Below are 19,982 nucleotides of genomic sequence, written 5' to 3'. Positions count from 1 at the left end.
CAGACGGGGCGGCCGGGCAGAGGCGCTCCTCACTTCCTCCCAGACGGGGTGGCAGCCAGGCAGAGAGGTGCTCCTCACTTCCCAGACAGGGCGGCCGGGCAGAGGCGCTCCTCACTTCCCAGATGGGGCGGCCGGGCAGAGGCGCTCCTCACTTCCCAGACGGGGTGGCTGGGCAGAGGCACTCCTCACTTCCTCCCAGACGGGGTGGCAGCCAGGCAGAGGCGCTCCTCACCTCCCAGACGGGGTGGCCGGGCAGAGGCCCTCCTCACTTCCCAGACGGGGTGGCTGGGCAGAGGCGCTCCTCACTTCCTCCCAGATGGGGTGGCAGCCAGGCAGAGGTGCTCCTCACCTCCCAGACGGGGCTGCCGCGCAGAGGTGCTCCTCACTTCCCAGACGGGGTGGCTGGGCAGAGGCGCTCCTCACCTCCCAGACGATGGGCGGCTGGGCAGAGGCGCTCCTCACTTCCCAGACGGGGCGGCCAGGCAGAGGCGCTCCTCACTTCCTCCCAGACAGGGTGGCAGCCAGGCAGAGGCGCTCCTCAATTCCCAAACGGGGCGGCCGGGCAGAGGTGCACCTCACCTCCCAGATGATGGGCGGCCAGGCAGAGGCGCTCCTCACTTCCCAGACGGCGCGGCCGGGCAGAGGCACTCCTCACTTCCTCCCAGACGGGATGGCAGCCAGGCAGAGGCGCTCCTCACTTCCCAGATGGGGCGGCCGGGCAGAGACGCTCCTCACCTCCCAGATGGGGTGGCCGGGCAGAGGCGCTCCTCACTTCCTCCCAGACGGGGTGGCAGCCAGGCAGAGGCGCTCCTCACTTCCCAGATGGGGCGGCCGGGCAGAGGTGCTCCTCACTTCCTCCCAGATGAGGTGGTGGCCAGGCAGAGGCGCTCCTCACCTCCCAGATGGGGCGGCTGGGCAGAGGTGCTCCTCACTTCCCAGACAGGGCGGCCGGGCAGAGGCGCTCCTCACATCCCAGACGATGGGCAGCCGGGCAGAGACGCTCCTCACTTCCTATATGGGATGGCGGCTGGGCAGAGGCGCTCCTCACTTCCCAGATGGGGCAGCCAGGCAGAGGGGCTCCTCACATCCCAGACGATGGGCGGCCAGGCAGAGACGCTCCTCACTTCCTAGACTGGGTGGCGGCGGGGCAGAGGCTGTAATCTTAGCACTTTAGGAGGCCAAGGCAGGCGGCTGGGAGGTGCAGGTTGTAGCGAGCTGAGATCATGCCACTGCACTCCAGCCTGAGCAACATTGAGCACTGAGTGAGCGAGACTCCGTCTGCAATCCCAGCACCTTGAGACAGAGTCTTGCTCTGTTGCCCTGGCTAGAGTGCAGTGGTGCCATCTCAGCTCACTGCAACCTCTGCCTCCCAGGTTCAGGTGATTCTCTTGCCTCAGCCTCCCGAGTAGCTGGGATTACAAGTGCCTGCCACCACGCCCAACTAATTTTTTTGTATTTTTAGTAGAGACTGGGTTTCACCATCTTGGCCAGGCTGATCTCAAACTACTGACCTCGTGATTCACTTGCCTTGGCCTCCCAAAGTGTTGGGATTACAGGCGTGAGCCACCGTGCCCAGCCTGTGGCTGTCTTTCTGTAAGGACATCAGTCATGTCAGACCAGGGCCCACCCTAACCCAGTATGACCTCATCTTAATTTAAGTATACATTTGCAACAATCCTGTTTCCTAATGAAGTCAGTTCTGAGGTACCGAGAGTTAAGATTTCAACATCTCTTTCTTGCACAGGGAGGGGAGACTGATTTAGCCCCTACCAATAAGAGAAAAAATATTATAGCACAGTCTGGATGTAGTGATTTCTTTCTGCAGTCCACACACACACACACACACACACACACACACACACACACACACACACAGCGCTGATGCAAGCACATGCTGTCAATGCAAAGGAAAAAGACAGATGTCTCCCTACGCCTTTCTAAGCTTTTATATATTATACCTCACATTGTCAGCTCTAAAATCCTGTATCTAATACATTTATCTATCTAATAGATTTGTTAGATCTAATACATTTATTTATTTGGTAATAAATAGATAATAAATTTACCAACTGTCTTGGTGAAAAGGAGTTCATGCTGGATGACGGATGAGGCCTTGAATAATGGCCTTCCCTGCCACTATGGCCACTCTCCACTCAAGGATCTATTGTACAAGCATTGGGGTGGCTGGGGGCAGAGATGACTGACATCTACCAGCCAGTCAGCCGGTTCCTCCGTCTACCTGCTTAGTGAGTGTCCTGTCTATACCAAATCTTCTCTAGTGGCAATGATGTGAGACACAAAGATCTGCACATTTTGCGGCCACTTCCAACAATTCATCTACATGCTTCTTCCCAGACCACTTTGTCTCTGATCATCTAAACTCGCCCCTTCTAAACCCCAGACCAAGACCAGCCAAGTTATTTGCCACTACATGGAAGTCCATATATACCCTTACCTCATACCACTTCTGGCACACAAAGTGGACAAACAAGCGTACTGCTCACAGCTCTACCCTCTAGGAGGGTTTCTCCTCATCATTGTCCTTCAGGGCCACCACTGAGTTGAGCGGTAGTGTTGACAGCTATCCACTCTCAGGCAGCATTGATTATCCAAACCAATCCATCCACGAACCAGGAATAAGCTGTGTTGTTCCTCCTTCATCAGTGAATCATAGAGTTCCCTCACTCCTGCCCCCATATTTATCGATGTGAGCTGAGAGACATGTCAGGACAGCAGAGGTAGGTGACATGGAGCTCTGGGCCACCCTATACCTTCTGGACTTGCTCAGATCTGGTCCTGAATATACCATTTCCATCATACCTTATCACCTTGTTGGATCTGACAATGTCCAGCTCGTAACAGTAAACTCGTATCATATAATCACTGGATGTACCACTTTCAGGTGCTTGATCTCTCTTGACCCCTTATCACATCAGAAGCTGTTTTTTTGAGTGGTGAGTAATTAAACAATAAATAGTCTCTTGAATGCAGTAGACATGCCTTTCTCCAGAACCCTACCCATTCTGTACTGCAAATCTATTAGGGTTTGTCCAAGATTTCCTATAGCATCCTTTTCTACCATGGATACCCCGAGCACTGTTGGATCTGTTGAATTATATGGCCTCAACAGCAGAGTACGTTGTCCTGAAGCCTAGAATTTCTGCAGTTTTCTTCTGCTTTGGGTTCCACTCAAAACTGGTAGACTTTTAATGACCCAAGAAATGAGTCAAAGAAATAATCTCAAGTGCAATATTGGCTGCCTCCTAAAATTCAAAGTGGCCCACCAAAAAATATACCTTTTCATAGGGGTAATTGTTTACCTTAGGATGCTGCAAACCATGGGACTCCTAAAATCTTCACCAATATGGCAGGACTTTGATACTGTAAATGATTTATGTTTTACCTTCATGTGTTTTACTATGACATCCAGAGTACCGGCCACTTTCTGTTCACCAAGTCCAATTAGCATAATGTCAACAACATAGTATACCAACATGATATGTCAAGGTGACAGAGAGAAAGAGAATACATATAGCCTTAGGGAAAGACAGTGAATGTGTACTCATATCCTTTCTTAATGAGACAGAACTGATCTTGACCATCCTTGCTGAGGAGGTTCGAAGATGACTTGTTTGCCAGATGGATAGCCACAACCCAGGAACCAAAGGCTGTGCTGCTCTGTTCCAGTAAAGATACCACATCCAATTCGGTAGCTACATACAATTGGGACTGCAACTTAGATAACGTTCCGGTAGTCTGCTGTTATTCATGAAAATCCACCTGTTTTTTGCAGAGACCATGTAGACAGACTGAATGGGGATATGATGAGGATGACCACCTCTGCATTTGCTAAGTTCTTGAGAGTGGCATCGATCTCAGCCATTCCACTGGAATAGGGTATTGCTTTGATTTGCTGTCTTAGGTGGGAATGGGCACTTTCTGGGTTTCCATTTGTTTCTTCCTTCCTGGTTCTTATTTCACAGGTCAGGAAGCAAAACGTGAGGGCTCTACCAGCTGCTCAGTCTATCCTTTCCAATTAAGCACACTGGAACTGAGGAAGCAACGACAGGGTGAGCCCTAACACCCTCATCATCACTGCTGAGCCTGCCTTGACAAGAACTCCATTTATCACCTGCCTCCATGATTTCCCATCCTAACTAGCTGTCATCATGGCATTCCAGGTTCTGCTGATGTCATTGTCAGGTTAGACCCTGTATACCCTGAAAACTCTGTATATTTCCATTTTCTTAGGGTAAAGTTACACAGGTCCCTTTGGGGGAAGGTTTGTGGCACTGCAGGGTTCTTTTTCAAGGCGGCCCAGCCTCCCCTTCAATCACTAGGCCAGGGGCCCGAGAACTGACTCAAATCTGGGAGCTAGGTGAGGGATTATCATTTTTCTTTTTGGCAGCAGACATCAGATTTCAGCTTACCTTCTCTTTAATATTTTTTCTGGTTACACAAGTCAAGAAATATTCACAGTGGGTACTCATCTATCTTTCCTCTAGAAATACCCTATGTGTACAGCACGCTGGCTGGCACCTTGGCCTTGCTGCCATATGGTAGTCATATTCACTTTGTGGTGGTCATATTCACTTTGATGGCCAAATGCTGCGACTTGGCCTCTGCTACTCCAAAATATCTTCATCTTCAGTAATATTAGAGAGGTCAGTTCTGTGGCAGCATTTCCTACTGTGAACCATAGACCATGGAAGACAATCACTAGTGAGATTCCCAACAATGCTGGTGGCCCCTCACCAGTGAGTTTCTTGTTTTTGTACAAAGGGCATGTCCTCTTGGCCTCACAGGGAACAAGATCAGGGTCTCTGGTCTTGCATAATAAATCCTCCCTGGACTGTCTGACTCCTTCCTCAATACCATGCCATGGCAAATATGGCGTCTTTCCCTCATTGACTATAGGCTGTCATCTTATCCAAGCTTCAAGAAACCTGCTGTCAGGATGCAGAGTATCAAAAAAGGACTTTAACTTATCTATTTATTTTTCGAGACGAAGTATCACTTTGTCACCCAGGCTGGAATGCTGTAGCGTGATCACAGCTCACTGCAACCTTGACCTCCCAGGTTCAAGCTATCCTCCCACCTCAGCCTCCCAAGTAGCTGACACTACAGTCGCATGCCACCACTCCCGGCTAATGTTTGTATTTTTTGTAAAGAGGAGGTTTCACCATGTTGCCTAAGCTGGCCTTGAACTCCTGGGCTCAAGTGCTCTGCCTGTCTTGGCCTCCCAAAGTGCTGGATTACAGGCATGAGCCACCATGCCCAGCCCAAATGAAGAACTTGGAGTCCATGGTGAAAGGCAGAACCTCCCCAACTCAACTGAGCTGGTCATGAGTGAAAAGTACATCTTTAAGCCACACCTTTCAAATGGGTCAGCAAATTTGATAAATTTGGCAAATTTCATCTATTCCCACCCACTACGTATACCTCTCTTACAATTTATAGTGTCTTCTCATGTCCTTTGCTCCTATCAAATCTATCCTAACCAGTACCTATATTAAATATTTATTTCTACATTATATAGTCTTCAGAGTTCTAGGGCGGTGTGTTCAAATGATGGGAATATTACACACCTGCACTGTCCAGCCACTAGCCACATTGAACTACTGAGTACTTGAAATGTGGCTAGTGTGACCCAAGAACTGAATTTTAAATTGGACTTAATTTTAATTAATTCAAACTTAAATGGCCACATGTGGCTAGTGGCTACCACATGGAAGCATGCAGCTCTAGATGGACATGAGCCTAGACAGGCAGAATAACTAGATTCTAAAGTAAGTTGGTAACTAGGGAATTAGCACTTACTATGGGAATTTAAAAGATATGTTAAAATATATACTGGTGGGAAAGAACTTTAAGAAAAACTGGTGGTTCCTAATGGTTTAAGAACCTTAATAGTCAAACATTTCTAAGAATGCTTGTCCCTGGGTAATATTTCTAACTGGTCAAGTCACAATTATTACGGAATGGATCTCCCCAGTATCAATTGTTTCCCTATAGCTTCTATGTGCAGCATATTTATGTCCTGAGTGTACAATGTCTGGCCATAATGACACGAAAGGTTGGATTCTAGGGGTGGAATACATCAAGTCACTAGGATGTCACCAAGCCCACTGTGTGGGTTAAATGCTACAGACAGAGGGTTGTGCCACCCATTCCCCACCTTCCCTACCTCCCATCCTACCCAAAGCTTCAGCCAAAAGGAAGAAAATGCCTCCCACATGGCCATAGGCTGAAGTGCTGCCCCTCGGTGGCCAGAAGTCACTCAACATGCAGGCAAAGATGATGTTAACAATACAAAGAATCAGAAAAAGACTGAATTCCTTAGATCAATCTGTTTGGCTTCAAAAGCTAGAATCTCAAAAGTCTATCCCCTGCTGACTTTATTTTTCTTTCAACTTTTCAATGCCATTGCTCCTGCCTGAACAAAAGACAAGAAAGTCCAGTCTCATCCCAGAATAGACAGAAGAGCACAGAACAGACAGAGCTATACACCACTGCAGGACTAGAGATTATTCCTCATGCTGGGCAGGGTAGGGTAGAAAGAAGAGAATCCATCAAAGCAAGAGGTGGCTAATTCCCTCAACAAAACTAAATTAACAATATTAGCTCAAGTGAGGGAGCTGAATCTTCTCACAGTGTTAAACAGTTTGTTCTGTTTTATATATTAAAGACCCAAGTGTAGTTTATTGTTTTTATGGAGTTAAGTGAATTCACATGTTAAATTTAAAAGGTTGGGGGAGACAGGAGATTTTGTTTGTTTCTAGTATTATTTGGCAGAGTATAAAAGTCCCTGGACTTAGAATTGGAAGGCTTGGACTCAAATCCACACCCTTCCTGGTACCAGCCAAGTGCCCCTGGGCAATCACTCAACCCATCTCCTTCACTGGTGGTTGTGGCAGCCCTTCTCAAGCAGACTTGAGAGACCTTAGCTCCCTAACCCAGTGGTTCTCCAACTAGCGAGTGCTCAGAATCACCTGGAGGGTTGGTTAAAACAGCACTGGGACCAATCCCGAGTAGTCCTGGAATACAGCCTGAGAATTTGCCTTTCCAGCAAGTCCCCAGCCTGGTTGAATGCCATTCCCAGCCCACCCACCCCTGGCTCCACTTTCTCTTGTACTAGCTGATATCTGAGATTCCACCATCAAGAGCCCCAACCCAATTTAGCCGGGAAGCTTTACTCTTATTAAAAGGTACATACACGAAACAATATTAGCAGTTAGACTGTATCTTTCACATCTTATCCTTCTTTATCATTCCTGTGTCTCCCTTGCTGTATTGCCTGCACAAGTTCACATGTTTGAGGAAAGAAACTTCAAACATAGTCTGTATCAAGAGGCTTTATTATTTTCTTTTTCCTCTCTCCCCGCTTTCCCCTAGAGCTTGGTCAAGGTGTCCTAATGGTCTAAAATGTCAAAAGAAAACTAGATGAGGAAAAAGTAATAGAAAATAACTCTATTATAAGCTTCCTTATAGTTCAGATTCATCTCTTTCTTATAAGAACCACCCACCAGTTCCTACTCAGAGACTCAAGGATACTCCTGTTCCTCAGTTGGTTCACAATAAAAACACTGAAGATTTACATCAATCGAAGGGTTTCTGTTACCATTCACATGGGCCTTCCCAAATGCTAGTGAAACAGAGGTAGTCATTACTCATCAAAAAACACTCAGCAAGAAGGGCCAGACTCCCACACATGGATCCCAGAAGTCAGGGAGAGAGTGAGTGTGGAGGCCTACCTCCTCCTAACCTGCTCACCCACGGAGCCATTCCATGGCAAAGGAATAGCAGCTCAGAGGCTGCCCGCACTGCCCTCACTGCAGAAGTTTAAGGAAATCTCCCAGTATGTTTCATGTTGGAAGACCCTGAGATAAAGCCCATATTTCAGTCTGTATTTGTCCTCCCACAAAATGAAGAGTGCTTGTCCATGAGACCAGCCCATGTCTAATTCAGCAGGACACAGCGTGCAGAGCACCTCGAGCAGGCAGCCCACTGCTGACTCCTTTCCAGGGGCCTTTCCCCGAGAGGCAAAGCTTTCTCCCAGGGAGTCCCCACTTTCAGCCCTGTCAGTATGCCCAGTGCCTGCACTCTGCAGGGCCCAGTTCTATCCCATTACGCAAGTTGGTTTTCAGCGGCTATGGAAAAGTCACACACGATTGTGCCAAGGTGAACAAATGTTGGCGACCTGTGGAAAAGCAGCAGCTGCACATCCTGAAGCATTGGGTCTTCCAAGGAAGCCTCGTCTAACCAGAAAAGCCATCACTCTCCTCCTCCAACAATTTCTGATATAGGAAATCGTCTTATCGTGTTACCCCCTTTTCCCTGTTGTAAATCCATGCTGGCGAGCCCAGGGCTCTCCCTAGCTCTATACAGTGCCTGGCATGGTGCCATGCAGCTAAGTGTGTTGGAATACAGCGCTGTCCACCATTCAGTTATTTTAACAAGCACTATGGAGCTCTCATAAGTGGCTTAAAAACATTTATATTTACCCCAAAATCACTTTAAAATAATTCACTCCATCACAGCCTCAGCCAGAGCCTGCTCCAGCTCTCCCACAGACTTTTACAGGAGGCCTCCCCTAATTCCAACTCCACGGGGGCTACAAGGACACTGTTTATAGAGCATTTTGGCTTCTCGCCCTGTGGCCCACAGCCATCGATGCAACAGCAATTTAATCAAGCGATAATCTAGTAAGTACAACTTGCCACTAGGACACTAAAAAGCCCTTATTTAAGCTAAGTGATAATGGTGATGACAAGAATCCTGGGTGTCTGTCATCTCAGATTATCAAGTGACACCTTTACATTGATTATTATATTTTCATGTAAATACTTAGAGTGCTCAGAACTTTCTTATTCTGTTTTCAATTTGAGGTCGCTAAAGGGCAAAAAGGAGTCTCACTGGTGGCAAGATTTATTCAGAGAACACTGTCACTCTGAGAACAGCTGTGCTGGAGACACAGCTTCACCACCCAAACCCACAAGCCTACCAAATTAGGTCAAAACACTAAAATACAACTGCTTAACAGATCTTCAAAACCTAGAGTCAGCTGTTCATGTTTTGTACTTGAAAAATACACATTAGAACAGAGTCAGAGGATGAAAGGCTAGAAGTTTCATCCCAGAGCTTTCTGGACACGACTGTATCTCAACTGTGTCAGAGACGAGGGTGAAAATGTAAAATTATAAACCTAGGATGCTACAAAAATAAAAATATCACATTTTCTATTTCCTGAATTAAAAATAGGAGAGATACACAATCACTTAGGAAAAATATTCTGAGAAGAGACAGTCATGAATATAAAAAACACAACAACACAACACTGTTCTCTAAATGGAAGAGAAGTGCTAACAGCAGAAGGTGAGCCTGTTGGTATATGTTGTACTATTGCCCTTTATTCACAAATGAGTAGAAACTTTTGGATTTCCAGCATCAAACTACTGTTAGATGGAATAGCAAGTAAGTACAAATTAGCCTATATTTTATACAGAGTGACTCAGCATGCACACAAATATCAATAAATTGCCGACACTAGAAGGCTATTTACTGACTTGTAAAGAAAGCATCATTATTTAATATGGAATATCTGTAGAGCTGCCCCTATTAAATAGTTACAGTCATGTAAATGCAATTTTCCAAAGTATGACCTACATAAAGCTAGTGCCTAGAAATTATCCATGAAGACTTCCAGGGTTAATACATTTGAGGATAGAGACTCAAAATGTTTGTTAGCATATCACAGACTCCAAGTGGTTCCTCAGCAGAGAAGCCAGCTCAATGTTGTTTAAACCAGTATTGCTCAAAGATAACTAATGCGACACTTTATTCCCAAGATGAGTTATTAATGCATTTAAAGAATTGCTAATATAGACACGTGCAAAATCACTGTCTAAAAGTTTGTAGCAGATTATGTACCTACATTTGTATCAACTCCATAGCATTATAAATACTCTTCATTGCTTATATTTTCCTTTTCTCATTGTTTAATTTGGGGGAATAAAAGGATTCATTTCAGAAAGACAATTTTTGGAGACAAGTTTACAGGGGGAACACTGTCACTCTTTGGCCCACATGGGAAGGCGCTACAAAGTCATCTTCTATCCGATATGGAAGTTGAAAGCCTTGCAGTCGTCCCATTCCCGTGGATCTTGCTCATCATCCCAATCCATATATCCAGTCACCCCCGCTGCACTGATTGTGCCTTCTGCACTGTTCTCGGGTCTGTTTCAATCTTCCACTCCCCACAGTCACTGTCCTAGTTTGAGCCACCAGCAGCTTTGCCAAGGTCCATTCTTGGCATACTCCATACCTTGTAGCCCAGATCACCTTTTAATCCTTGGAAGTGTCTTCTATCTACCAAGACTATATGTCTACTATTAGTAGAAAGAATGACAAAGTCATCAACCATGTACCCACCAATCAGTTTAAGAAAATATTTCTAAGACTCCTGTGAATCCACTCCTATGAATTCTGTGCTTATAATTCCCTCACTTTTCTTTATAGTCTAATCACATATGTATTTATCTGACAATGTACTGCTTAGTTTTGCATCACTCTGAACTTTATATAAATGTACTAGTTTGATTCATCTGGTATTCATTTATTTCACTTTACCTTATGCTTGTTAGGCTCATCAACTGGGGCCCTCAATTTCCATAGCTGAACAGTATTCCAGCTGTATGAACAAATTGTTTACCCATTTCTCTGATGACAATCACTTGAGTTCTTCCCAGAATCCTCCCCCTCACCTTTTTTTTAACTACTTACAACAAGTGCTGTTATAAACCCTCCTATTTTTTCATGCCTGGTACAGAAAAGTATACCTGGTAGAGAAAGTACAGCATTTTTTTTTCTAGGTTATATTAGGAATTGAATTGCTGGGTCATAGGGTAGTCCATATTCAGATTTCACAGATCTGTTCTGCAAAGTGGTTATACCAATTTGCTCTCCTACCTGCAGTGTATAAGAGTTCCTGTGACTCCACATCCTTGCCAACATCTGATACTGTCAATTGTTTTATTTTTTGCCAAACTAGTGATAGTAAAATATTTTAGGAGTATTGTAATGTGGTTTTATAATGTGCATTCCCTGATTAATATTTGTTATTTTATGTCATTTTTTGCATATCCATGTCTTTTGCTCATTCAAAGTAATTTAAAAATATATCCTTTTCCAATGGCTGGGCATGGTGGCTCACACCTGTAATCCTAGCACTTTGGGAGGCGGAAGCGGGCAGATCACTTGAGGTCAGGAGTTCAAGACCAGCCTGGCCAACATGGTGAAACCCTGTTTCTGCTAAAAAATTAGCCAGGCATGGTGGCAGGTGCCTGTAATACCAGCTACTCAGGAGGCTGAGGTGAGAGAATTGCTTGAACCCATGAGGCAAAGGTTGCAGTGAGCCGAGACTGCACCACTGCACTCCAGCCTGGGCAATAGAGCGAGACTCCATCTAAAGCGGGGGTGGGGGGAAGTAAGTTTTATGCTATGTGGTATTTAACTTTAAATATCATTGAATTTGTCAGTCTTTTGCTCTATGTTTAATGGCTTTTCCATCGTATCTAGAAGATCCCCAACTTACTTAACATTTTTAACTTTAAGATTTTTCAACTCCACAGTGGTGTGAAAACAATATGCATTCAGTAGAAACTGTACTTCAGGTGCCTGACAGCCATTTTGTTTTTCACTTTCAGTGCAGTATTCAATAAATTACATGAGATATTCAACACTTTATTATGAAATAGACTTTGTGTTAGATGAGTTCGCCCAACTGTAGGCTAACATAAGCATTCTGAGCACATTTAAGGTAGGCTAGGCTAAGCTATGACATTCAGCAGTGTAGGGGTATTAAATGTATTTTTGACTTACAATAGTTTCAACTTACAATGGGTTATTGGGACTTGACCGCATCGTAAGTTGAGAAGCATCTGTATAAAATATAAGATACTCAGAGTGGGTATAAAAAACACTATCATGGCCAGGCGTGGTGGTTCATGCCTGTAATCCTAAGCCTTGGGAGGCCGAGGCAGGTGGATTATCTGAGGTCGGGAGTTCAAGATCAGCCTGGCCAACATGGTGAAACCCAGTCTCTACTAAAAATACAAAAATTAACCGGGTATGGTGGCGCACACCTGTAATCCCAGCTACTCAGGAGGCTGAGGAAGGAGAATTGCTTGAACCCAGGAGGCAGAGGTTGCAATGAGCCAATATTGTGCCACTGCACTCCAGACTAGGAGTCAAAGCAAGACTCCATCTCAAAACAACAACAACAACAACAACAACAAAAACACTATCAAAAAAAAATTCTTTTGTATTATCTTCTAAAATTTAAAGCGTTACTTTTCACATCCAGTCTTTAACTCTATTTTTTGTGTGCAGTGTGATACAGAGGTGCATTTTTTTTCCATATAGATGATCAATCACTACAACACCATTTTAAAAAATTGTTCCTTCTTCACCCAATAATCTACACAGTGTCACTCAACCTATATTCGAGAGTCTATTAATTTGCTGAGTCTGCCGTTGGGCTCTTGCTCCTGTTCCACTGCTATCTGCGCATCCCTACACCAGTGTTAGACTGTCTTAATTCCTACAGGTTTATTTGAATCCTGAGTGGTCAAGTCCACCAACTTGATTTCGGGAATGTTATAGGCTTGATGAATGAATTGACAAACAAATGAAGAAATGCAGAAGTTTCTAAGTAGGAAGAGTAGGCTATTTGTACAAATCTAAACAAACTCTCAGACACTTTTTTTTAAAGGCAAGCCTTAAAATAATGTCTTTTTTTCTCTAAACATAGCTATGCTTCTTTTAAAGACCTCTTAAAACAATTTATACAAAGAGCGAGCGATGGCTACTGAACGTGAATTGTGGAGCTAATCCCAGTAAAGACAGACATCTTTCTATTTTCTCAAAAGGAATTAGGACAAGGCATATGGACTTAGCATCACTCTTCCTTTCAAATTAAAAGTGATTTATGGATTGTTGATTCAGAATTTGGTTGCCACTAATACTTCATCTTTGTATGTTAAATGATTACAAAGAAGAAATCTGGATGGTAAGGAAGTTGAGTTTTCTTTCAAAAAGAGACATAATTACTTTGTTACAAGACCTACGACAAAAAAGGGCAGAAGGCAAGCAACTCAGTCAAACTGAAGTTTTGCAGCTTTGGCAAGCATCCCAGTTCTCCTAATGTTAGTCTTCCCAGGACTTTACTACTTACTGGTCATGAAGTTTAACTCATATCCAGAAAGAAGAATATAAGATGAGAACAAAAACATACAAGCCCAAAAGCAGGTGAATCAGGCAATGCTCTGTGAACTGGAAAATGCTAGTAAAATCTAGGCAATTGTTATTATTTATTCCATGAATAAATAGTTAGATTATTCTTATCACTGTAAATTTTCACTAACACAGATAATCAAGAGCCTGGCAGTAGAAAGTATTAGAACAGTAAATTACATGTAAGATTAAAAAGAGTTAGTTAGTATGACTGACATATACCTGTAGCAGATAATTAAGGTTCTAAGCCAATCGAAAACTAATAACAAGAGGTATTATGAAGATAAAATATCCTGTTGCTTCATTTGTCTGGTAAATATGATCTTTTCCCATGCATATCTGAGCATTAGGACCTGAAGATTTAGTGGACAATTGCAGTTTATTGATTAACTTAATCTCTTAGCACAACATATCCTGCTACTCAATCTTAGAGCAAATAAAACCACTTGACATTTATTCTGCTTTTTATAGTTTACAAAACACTTTCAAGTTACCTCTCCTTCTGTTAGACCAACTAGGCTAGAAGGACACAAACCTCAACCTACCGGTAGTTACCAAACCATTCGGTCTGGGGAGATTGCCAGAGAATGAAAGGAACCCAGAAAAACACAGAGCTGAGAAGCGGAGAGAGAAACATTTCTAACGATATTGTGGGAGACCTAAATCCAACTTACTTGAAACACCCCTATACCCCTGCACTTTTCAGTTATAAGACTCAATAAATTCCCTTTTCTGTTTAAGACCATGTGAACCGCGTTTCTATCACCTGCACCTGAGAAAGGCCTGGGTAACGTTAAGTCAGTCACATTGCTAACTGCACCAAGAATCACACTGTTAATTGCACTAGGAGTCACGGTGCTCAACTGCTCCTTACAGGAGCCTTTGAGTGACGAAAAAAGCCTGTTTGCTTTGAACCCCAATACAATCACTTAACTACCTAGATGATCTCAGACAGGACATATAATGTGCATGTGCCTCCAAATGAGCCCCAAATACAAGGATATAATTTAACTTATAAGGTTATTTTGAGAGCTAAATTAGAGTTCTTTTCCCAAAGGAATTAGATAGAGTCTGGCACCTAGAATCCAATAAATGGTAACATTGCTCCTGCTCTCTCTCCTGACATGGTACTCAATAAGATAAGATATGTAAAGCATCTATTATAATTCCTGGTACAATGTAAGATACTCAATACATGTTAATTCTCTTTGCAATAAAAATGATTCAGGATTGGTAATCACATTCATCTTACATCACTATTTTTCACATTGTAGAAGAATAACTAAAAAGAAGAATATAGACCAACTCCAATGGCCTTTTTAACCCCCACATTTCCAGAAAGGTACAAAAACACTGCTAGAGGGAGGAAAATAAGAACATATAAATGGGTAGTTGGAAATATTAAACAAACCAGGCAATTTCCAGCATTTGAGCCATGTGAAGCCTCAACATAAATGTAGGGATTTCAAGTTCTCCAAAGGGGAAGATAATCACAAGCTACAGAAGTAATAGCAGAACCACTCAATACACAAAACAGAAGCCAAATGCTGGACTCACAGTATCTGGACCGTATGGTAGGCCATAGAATTTCTCTTGTGTTTCCTTGAGAATGTCTGTGGTTGAACTCCTCAGGGGATGCTTCCCATGGTAGATTTGATCCAGAGTGGCATAAAAGACCTGGATAGATAAAAACATCTACTTAGTTTTGGTCATCCATCCTCACATCAAGATGTGGTAGACCAAAGATGCTATAAGTGCACCAGAACAACAGTTACCAATCACAGTTGAAAACAGTCACAAAAATAAACTTATATGGTTTGAAATGTATTTCATACCACATTTAAGACCATGCTAACGATGAAAAGGAATGCTCTCCACCTTTTCATAAATAAGAATATTAAAGAACTTTGAATCATACCCATAAGATACTCTTTATGTACAATGGCGGCAAACTAAATATGTGACACAAAACTGGAATTTTGCCAAAATATATGTAGACAGAAGGCCGGGCGCGGTGGCTCACACCTGTAATCCCAGCACTTTGGGAGGCCGAGGCGGGAGGATCACGAGGTCAGGAGATCAAGACCATCCTGGCTAACACAGTGAAATCCCGTTTCTATTAAAAATACAAAAAAATTAGCCAGGCGTGGTGGTGGGCACCTCTAGTCCCAGCTACTCGTGAGGCTGAGGCAGGAGAATGGCGTGAACCCGGGAGGCGGAGCTCGCAGTGAGCCGAGATCGCTCCACTGCACTCCAGCCTGGGAGACAGAGAGAGACTCCATCTCGGAAAAAAAAAAAAAATATATATATATATATATATATATAGACAGAAATATACAAAACCAGTTACAACTTTAGACCTGCTGGATCTAACAAATTTTGTTTGGTTTCCTCCTGGAATCCTGATATATCTTAAATGAGAGAAATGAAACGGTAAGAATTCTAGTTTTGTGATGAAAGGTGAAAGAAAATTAAATAGGTGTGGTGGGGGTAGAGAAAGAAATAGCAATGCAGCGTCTCGTGAGTACAGATGTATCGAAGAATTCTGGTGCAGCTGTTGGAGAGGCTGGAACTAGACTCCCACACCTGGTGTCAGGAAGTACAAAGGAAGCAGCTGCTATATAGGGAGGGCTCAACTAGATGACCAAGGGAAAAAGAGCACTCTCCTCTGAGTAGAGGATATAGGCCACTGAAACACAGTGGGAGAAGAAAGCATTAAAGAAAGTTTGGACATGAAATCTGCTGTTTACGAAGTACTGAAAACTAAATTTTGCAAAGAAATCTAAAATAAACATAAAGCATTTTTTCACTGCAACATCTGACTCAAATATTGTTTTTGAACACTGACTTGAACATTTGACTTCATGCAGGCAAGTAGAAAATGCTTTATTTTAAAGGACAAATTTTGACATGCAATTATGCTTCTGATATGTATCTTTGTGATTCAGAAATGGGATTTGTAGAGAATGTGCAGCTGTTGACTTGAAAGAAGTGAGGATTAGTTTGGTTAAAAGAAAAAATTTAAATGACCTCTAGCTTCTGGCTGCATCTAGATATAGAATTATGGTTCTAAATTATAAAGTTAAGTTTAAACCTTCCCTAGAAAAATACAGACATTTCCTAAATATAATATTGCTTTCTTCTAACTGGTAATCTAAACATATAGCTAAATATAGCTCTTTCAATTCTACATTTTATAATGAGTAACAATGCATAAAGATAATCAGAGAGGCCAAAATTACTCAATGTCTTACCTATATTCTAACAGAGTAAATTATCAGGAACTGAAACTCTTACATTCTAACCTCAACTGAGGTGTTATTTTGCCCCAATATATAAATAAATCAGAATTTAAGAGTTTCGTTTCTTCAATTATGCCTTTTACAAAATGATATAAACATGGGGTAACTTTTTTGAATTGTAACAGAGCAAAATAAATTAAATATGAAAACAGAGCAAAATAAATTAAATGTGCATTCTTTTTATGCTTATTTGCTGATAAACTAAACAATTTCAAAGACATGAGCCTATCTGCCTATCCAGGGAGTCATGCATTCCTGGGGCCAAGAAACTTACTAAGTCACAGAAAAATAAAGAGCTTATTTTTAAAACAATAATTTTAAAAAATGTACAGTTTTAAAAACACTGTTTTTTTGTTTTTGTTTTTTTGTTTTTGTTTTTGAGACGGAGTCTCGCCCTGTAGCCCAGGCTGGAGTGCAGTGGCGCGATCTCGGCTCACTGCAAGCTCCGCCTCCCGGGTTCACACCATTCTCCTGCCTCAGCCTCCCGAGTAGCTGGGACCACAGGCGCCCGCCACCACGCCTGGCTAATTTTTTTGTATTTTTAGTAGAGATGGGGTTTCACCATGTTAGCCAGGATGGTCTGGACTCCTGACTTCGTGATCCGCCCGCCTCGGCCTCTCAACGTGCTGGGATTATAGGCGTGAGCCACCGCGCCCGGCCTTAAAAACACTGTTTATGTCCCCATAGAAAGTTGAAACAATTCACTTCCTTTCCACCTGTGTTTGTCTCCACTGTCCAAGTGTAATATAAAAGCTGAACCCAGGCAGCTCCTCTACCAGGACTTTGTCTCTCTCTGTCTCTAGGGGGCTATTGTTTTTGGAGGGTGGAGGAGGGAAAGGTTGGTTTTCCATTGTAGAAGAAAATTATCAGAACAATTTTTCAAGAAGAAAGCCACAAAACAGACTTTTAAAAGCCAAGCCTTCTACTAAAGACACCAGCAAATCAAGACTTTTGCCAAGTAATGTTAATTTTTAAAAATAACTCAGAAATCCTTTAAAAATTATATTGATATGAATAGATACTGAGTAAGGTAAAGCAAATATAGATTCATGGTTTTGTCTATATAATAGATTTCCTTCACTGAAACATGTATTTCATATTTCAAGGTACAGAAAAACAGAGCACATTTATTACCTTCTAGGGACTGAATTTTACAAAACTATAAAGCAATTAAATAGTGATTACTTTGTTAAACAGGTAACTGAATCATCATAAAGTGAATACTGCTTAAGATGAAAGATGGGTGTTTAAGGTGTTTACATAACTCAAGATCTGAAGAGGAGTGAGAATTCCATAAACAATCTCAGTCATTACAAACATCTATGCATCTGGTGTCATGCAGAACTGGCATCCAGATGGTTCATGAAAGTTTTCTGGTCTTCATCTCGAAACCTGGGAAGTTGGTTTTGAATATTATCTAAAACTAACAGCAATTACTATCTAAACTTCAAACCTAAAAACACAAAAATTTTAAAAAGATACAAAATGAATAAACATATATATATATATAATTAAGTTTGAGCCTTAATTTAGCTGGTAAAATGTGTGATTTAGAAGAAGTCATGTAAATTTTCTAAGCTTTCATTTTTTCCCAACTGAAAATGGGAAATAGTCTTTTTTTTTTTTTTGAGACAGAGTCTCGCTCTGTTGCCCAGGCTGGAGTCAGTGGCAAGATCTCGGCTCACTTCAACCTCCACCTCCCGGGTTCAAGCGATTCTCCTGCCTCAGCCTCCTGAGTACCTGGGATTATAAGCACGCACCACCACGCCCGGCTAATTTTTGTATTTTTAGTAGAGACGGGGTTTCACCGTGTTGGTTAGGCTGGTCTCGAACTCCTGACCTCGTGATCCGCCCACCTCAGCCTCCCAAAGTGCTGGGATTACAGGTGTGAGCCACTGTGCCTGGCCAGGAAATAATTTTATTCAACGCCTACTTCATAAGGGCAGTGTGAGGACTAAATGAGTCAATTTTGGTCAAGTTCTTTGAACTCAGATGAAAGATGTTTTAGAAGCATAATTATTATAATAAATAGGTATCATTGGCAAGAATTTAAAGTTATATATTTATTTGGGATAATGACTCCAGAAAGCTTCAGAACAAAGGGACATACATACCTGAAGTTGCATATCAGCTGCAGCACAAACCTTTTTAGATTCACAAAGACGAGACACCATATTTTTTGGCAGTGGCTTGATAAAACAAAAGAATATATATGTGAGTAAACTGCGTAATAAGTCACTGCACTATGTATATTATAAGTCAGGAAATTTAAAAATAACATCAAATGTAAAATGAGTAATAGAATTTCATTATAGTTTAAACATAATAACGTTAAATATTTTAGTTGGCAAGACAACATGAATAAATACATTCTGTTTAATTTCAAAAAGTGGTAATTGTCAAATAAGGGTTTGTACATGAAAATACAGGATTATGTGGAACTAAGACACTGGCGCCGATCTTTAAAAATCTATTTAAAACCTCAAAGGGAATACTTTTTCTGTTCCTTTGCTATCAGTGAGCGCCTTTTCAAATACTCTCTTGACTTTTAAGTGCATATAATCACTGACAATAGGACTAAAAGATGAAAATGTCAAGAAAGAAATGGTAACTCATGGTGTCAGCCAGTGTTAAAGCTAAACTGACATCCTAACAAATAGTCATAATAATGAATTGCAGAGTATTTTCTTTTCCAATCTGAAAGAACTGTAGAGCTTGGACACTTAGTTTAATGTCCCTATGTGATTTAAGGCTTTCTTTTTGAGATGAATTAGGCCTAACCCTATAACATACAGATCCTCTTAGAAATAAATTAATAATGTAGTTGAACAAGAACTTTCCTCAATCTTACTCTAGTTTAAAATCATTAATACTGATGTTTATTAAAGAAAGATACCGATTTACAACCTAATTAAGCTAAAAGCCCCTCTAAAGAGAAACACATTATATAAAGACCAATGGCAAGTTACTCAGTGGTATGGTCGTATAAATTAACCACCTGTGAATGAGAATGTGGGCTGTCTGCTGCAAGCGGAAACTAGCCACTGCTTTGTAGGAGTCTACTCCCAGGGCCTAGAACAGTGCCTGGAGCCGGCAGACACTCAGGAAAGATTTGTGAAGGAATGAACTAATAGAAGAACTGCTAGGAAATGGCTTCTTAAGTGAAAGACATAGAATCTGCTGACTGCTCAGATGGCAAACCTACAGCCTTTTCTCTTTCCATTTGGCAGCAAGAGAAGTAAACTAGGCAGAAAAGACAATATTTTTAAAGAGCTAAGACACAGATGGGAGGAAGCTACATAGTGTGAATTCTGGTACAGGTCGCAGGCCTGGGGCTTTCTGATACCAGGGGCACTCGTCTTGTATGAAAGAAATATTTCCTCAAAC

At 42.2% G+C, this 19,982-nt stretch overlaps 2 protein-coding genes across 2 annotated transcripts in view; both read right to left on the bottom strand.

The window, feature by feature from the left end:
• LOC129011217 (phosphatidylinositol 3,4,5-trisphosphate 3-phosphatase TPTE2-like) overlaps positions 1 to 19,982 on the bottom strand; it is a 716,449-nt gene that overhangs the window by 246,239 nt on the left and 450,228 nt on the right. The window lies entirely within an intron of this gene.
• Positions 1 to 19,982, bottom strand: part of LOC134738007 (mitochondrial intermediate peptidase-like) — a 163,218-nt gene that overhangs the window by 64,802 nt on the left and 78,434 nt on the right. The window contains 2 exon segments of the mRNA XM_063650642.1: positions 14,851 to 14,970; positions 18,710 to 18,784. Coding sequence (XP_063506712.1) covers positions 14,851 to 14,970; positions 18,710 to 18,784 — 195 coding nt within the window.

This window comes from Pongo pygmaeus, chromosome 14 (assembly GCF_028885625.2).
Source record: "Pongo pygmaeus isolate AG05252 chromosome 14, NHGRI_mPonPyg2-v2.0_pri, whole genome shotgun sequence".
Lineage (NCBI taxonomy): Eukaryota > Metazoa > Chordata > Mammalia > Primates > Hominidae > Pongo > Pongo pygmaeus.
The sequence above is the reverse complement of the archived record's forward strand: the minus strand, read 5'-3'. Positions and strand labels throughout refer to the sequence as shown.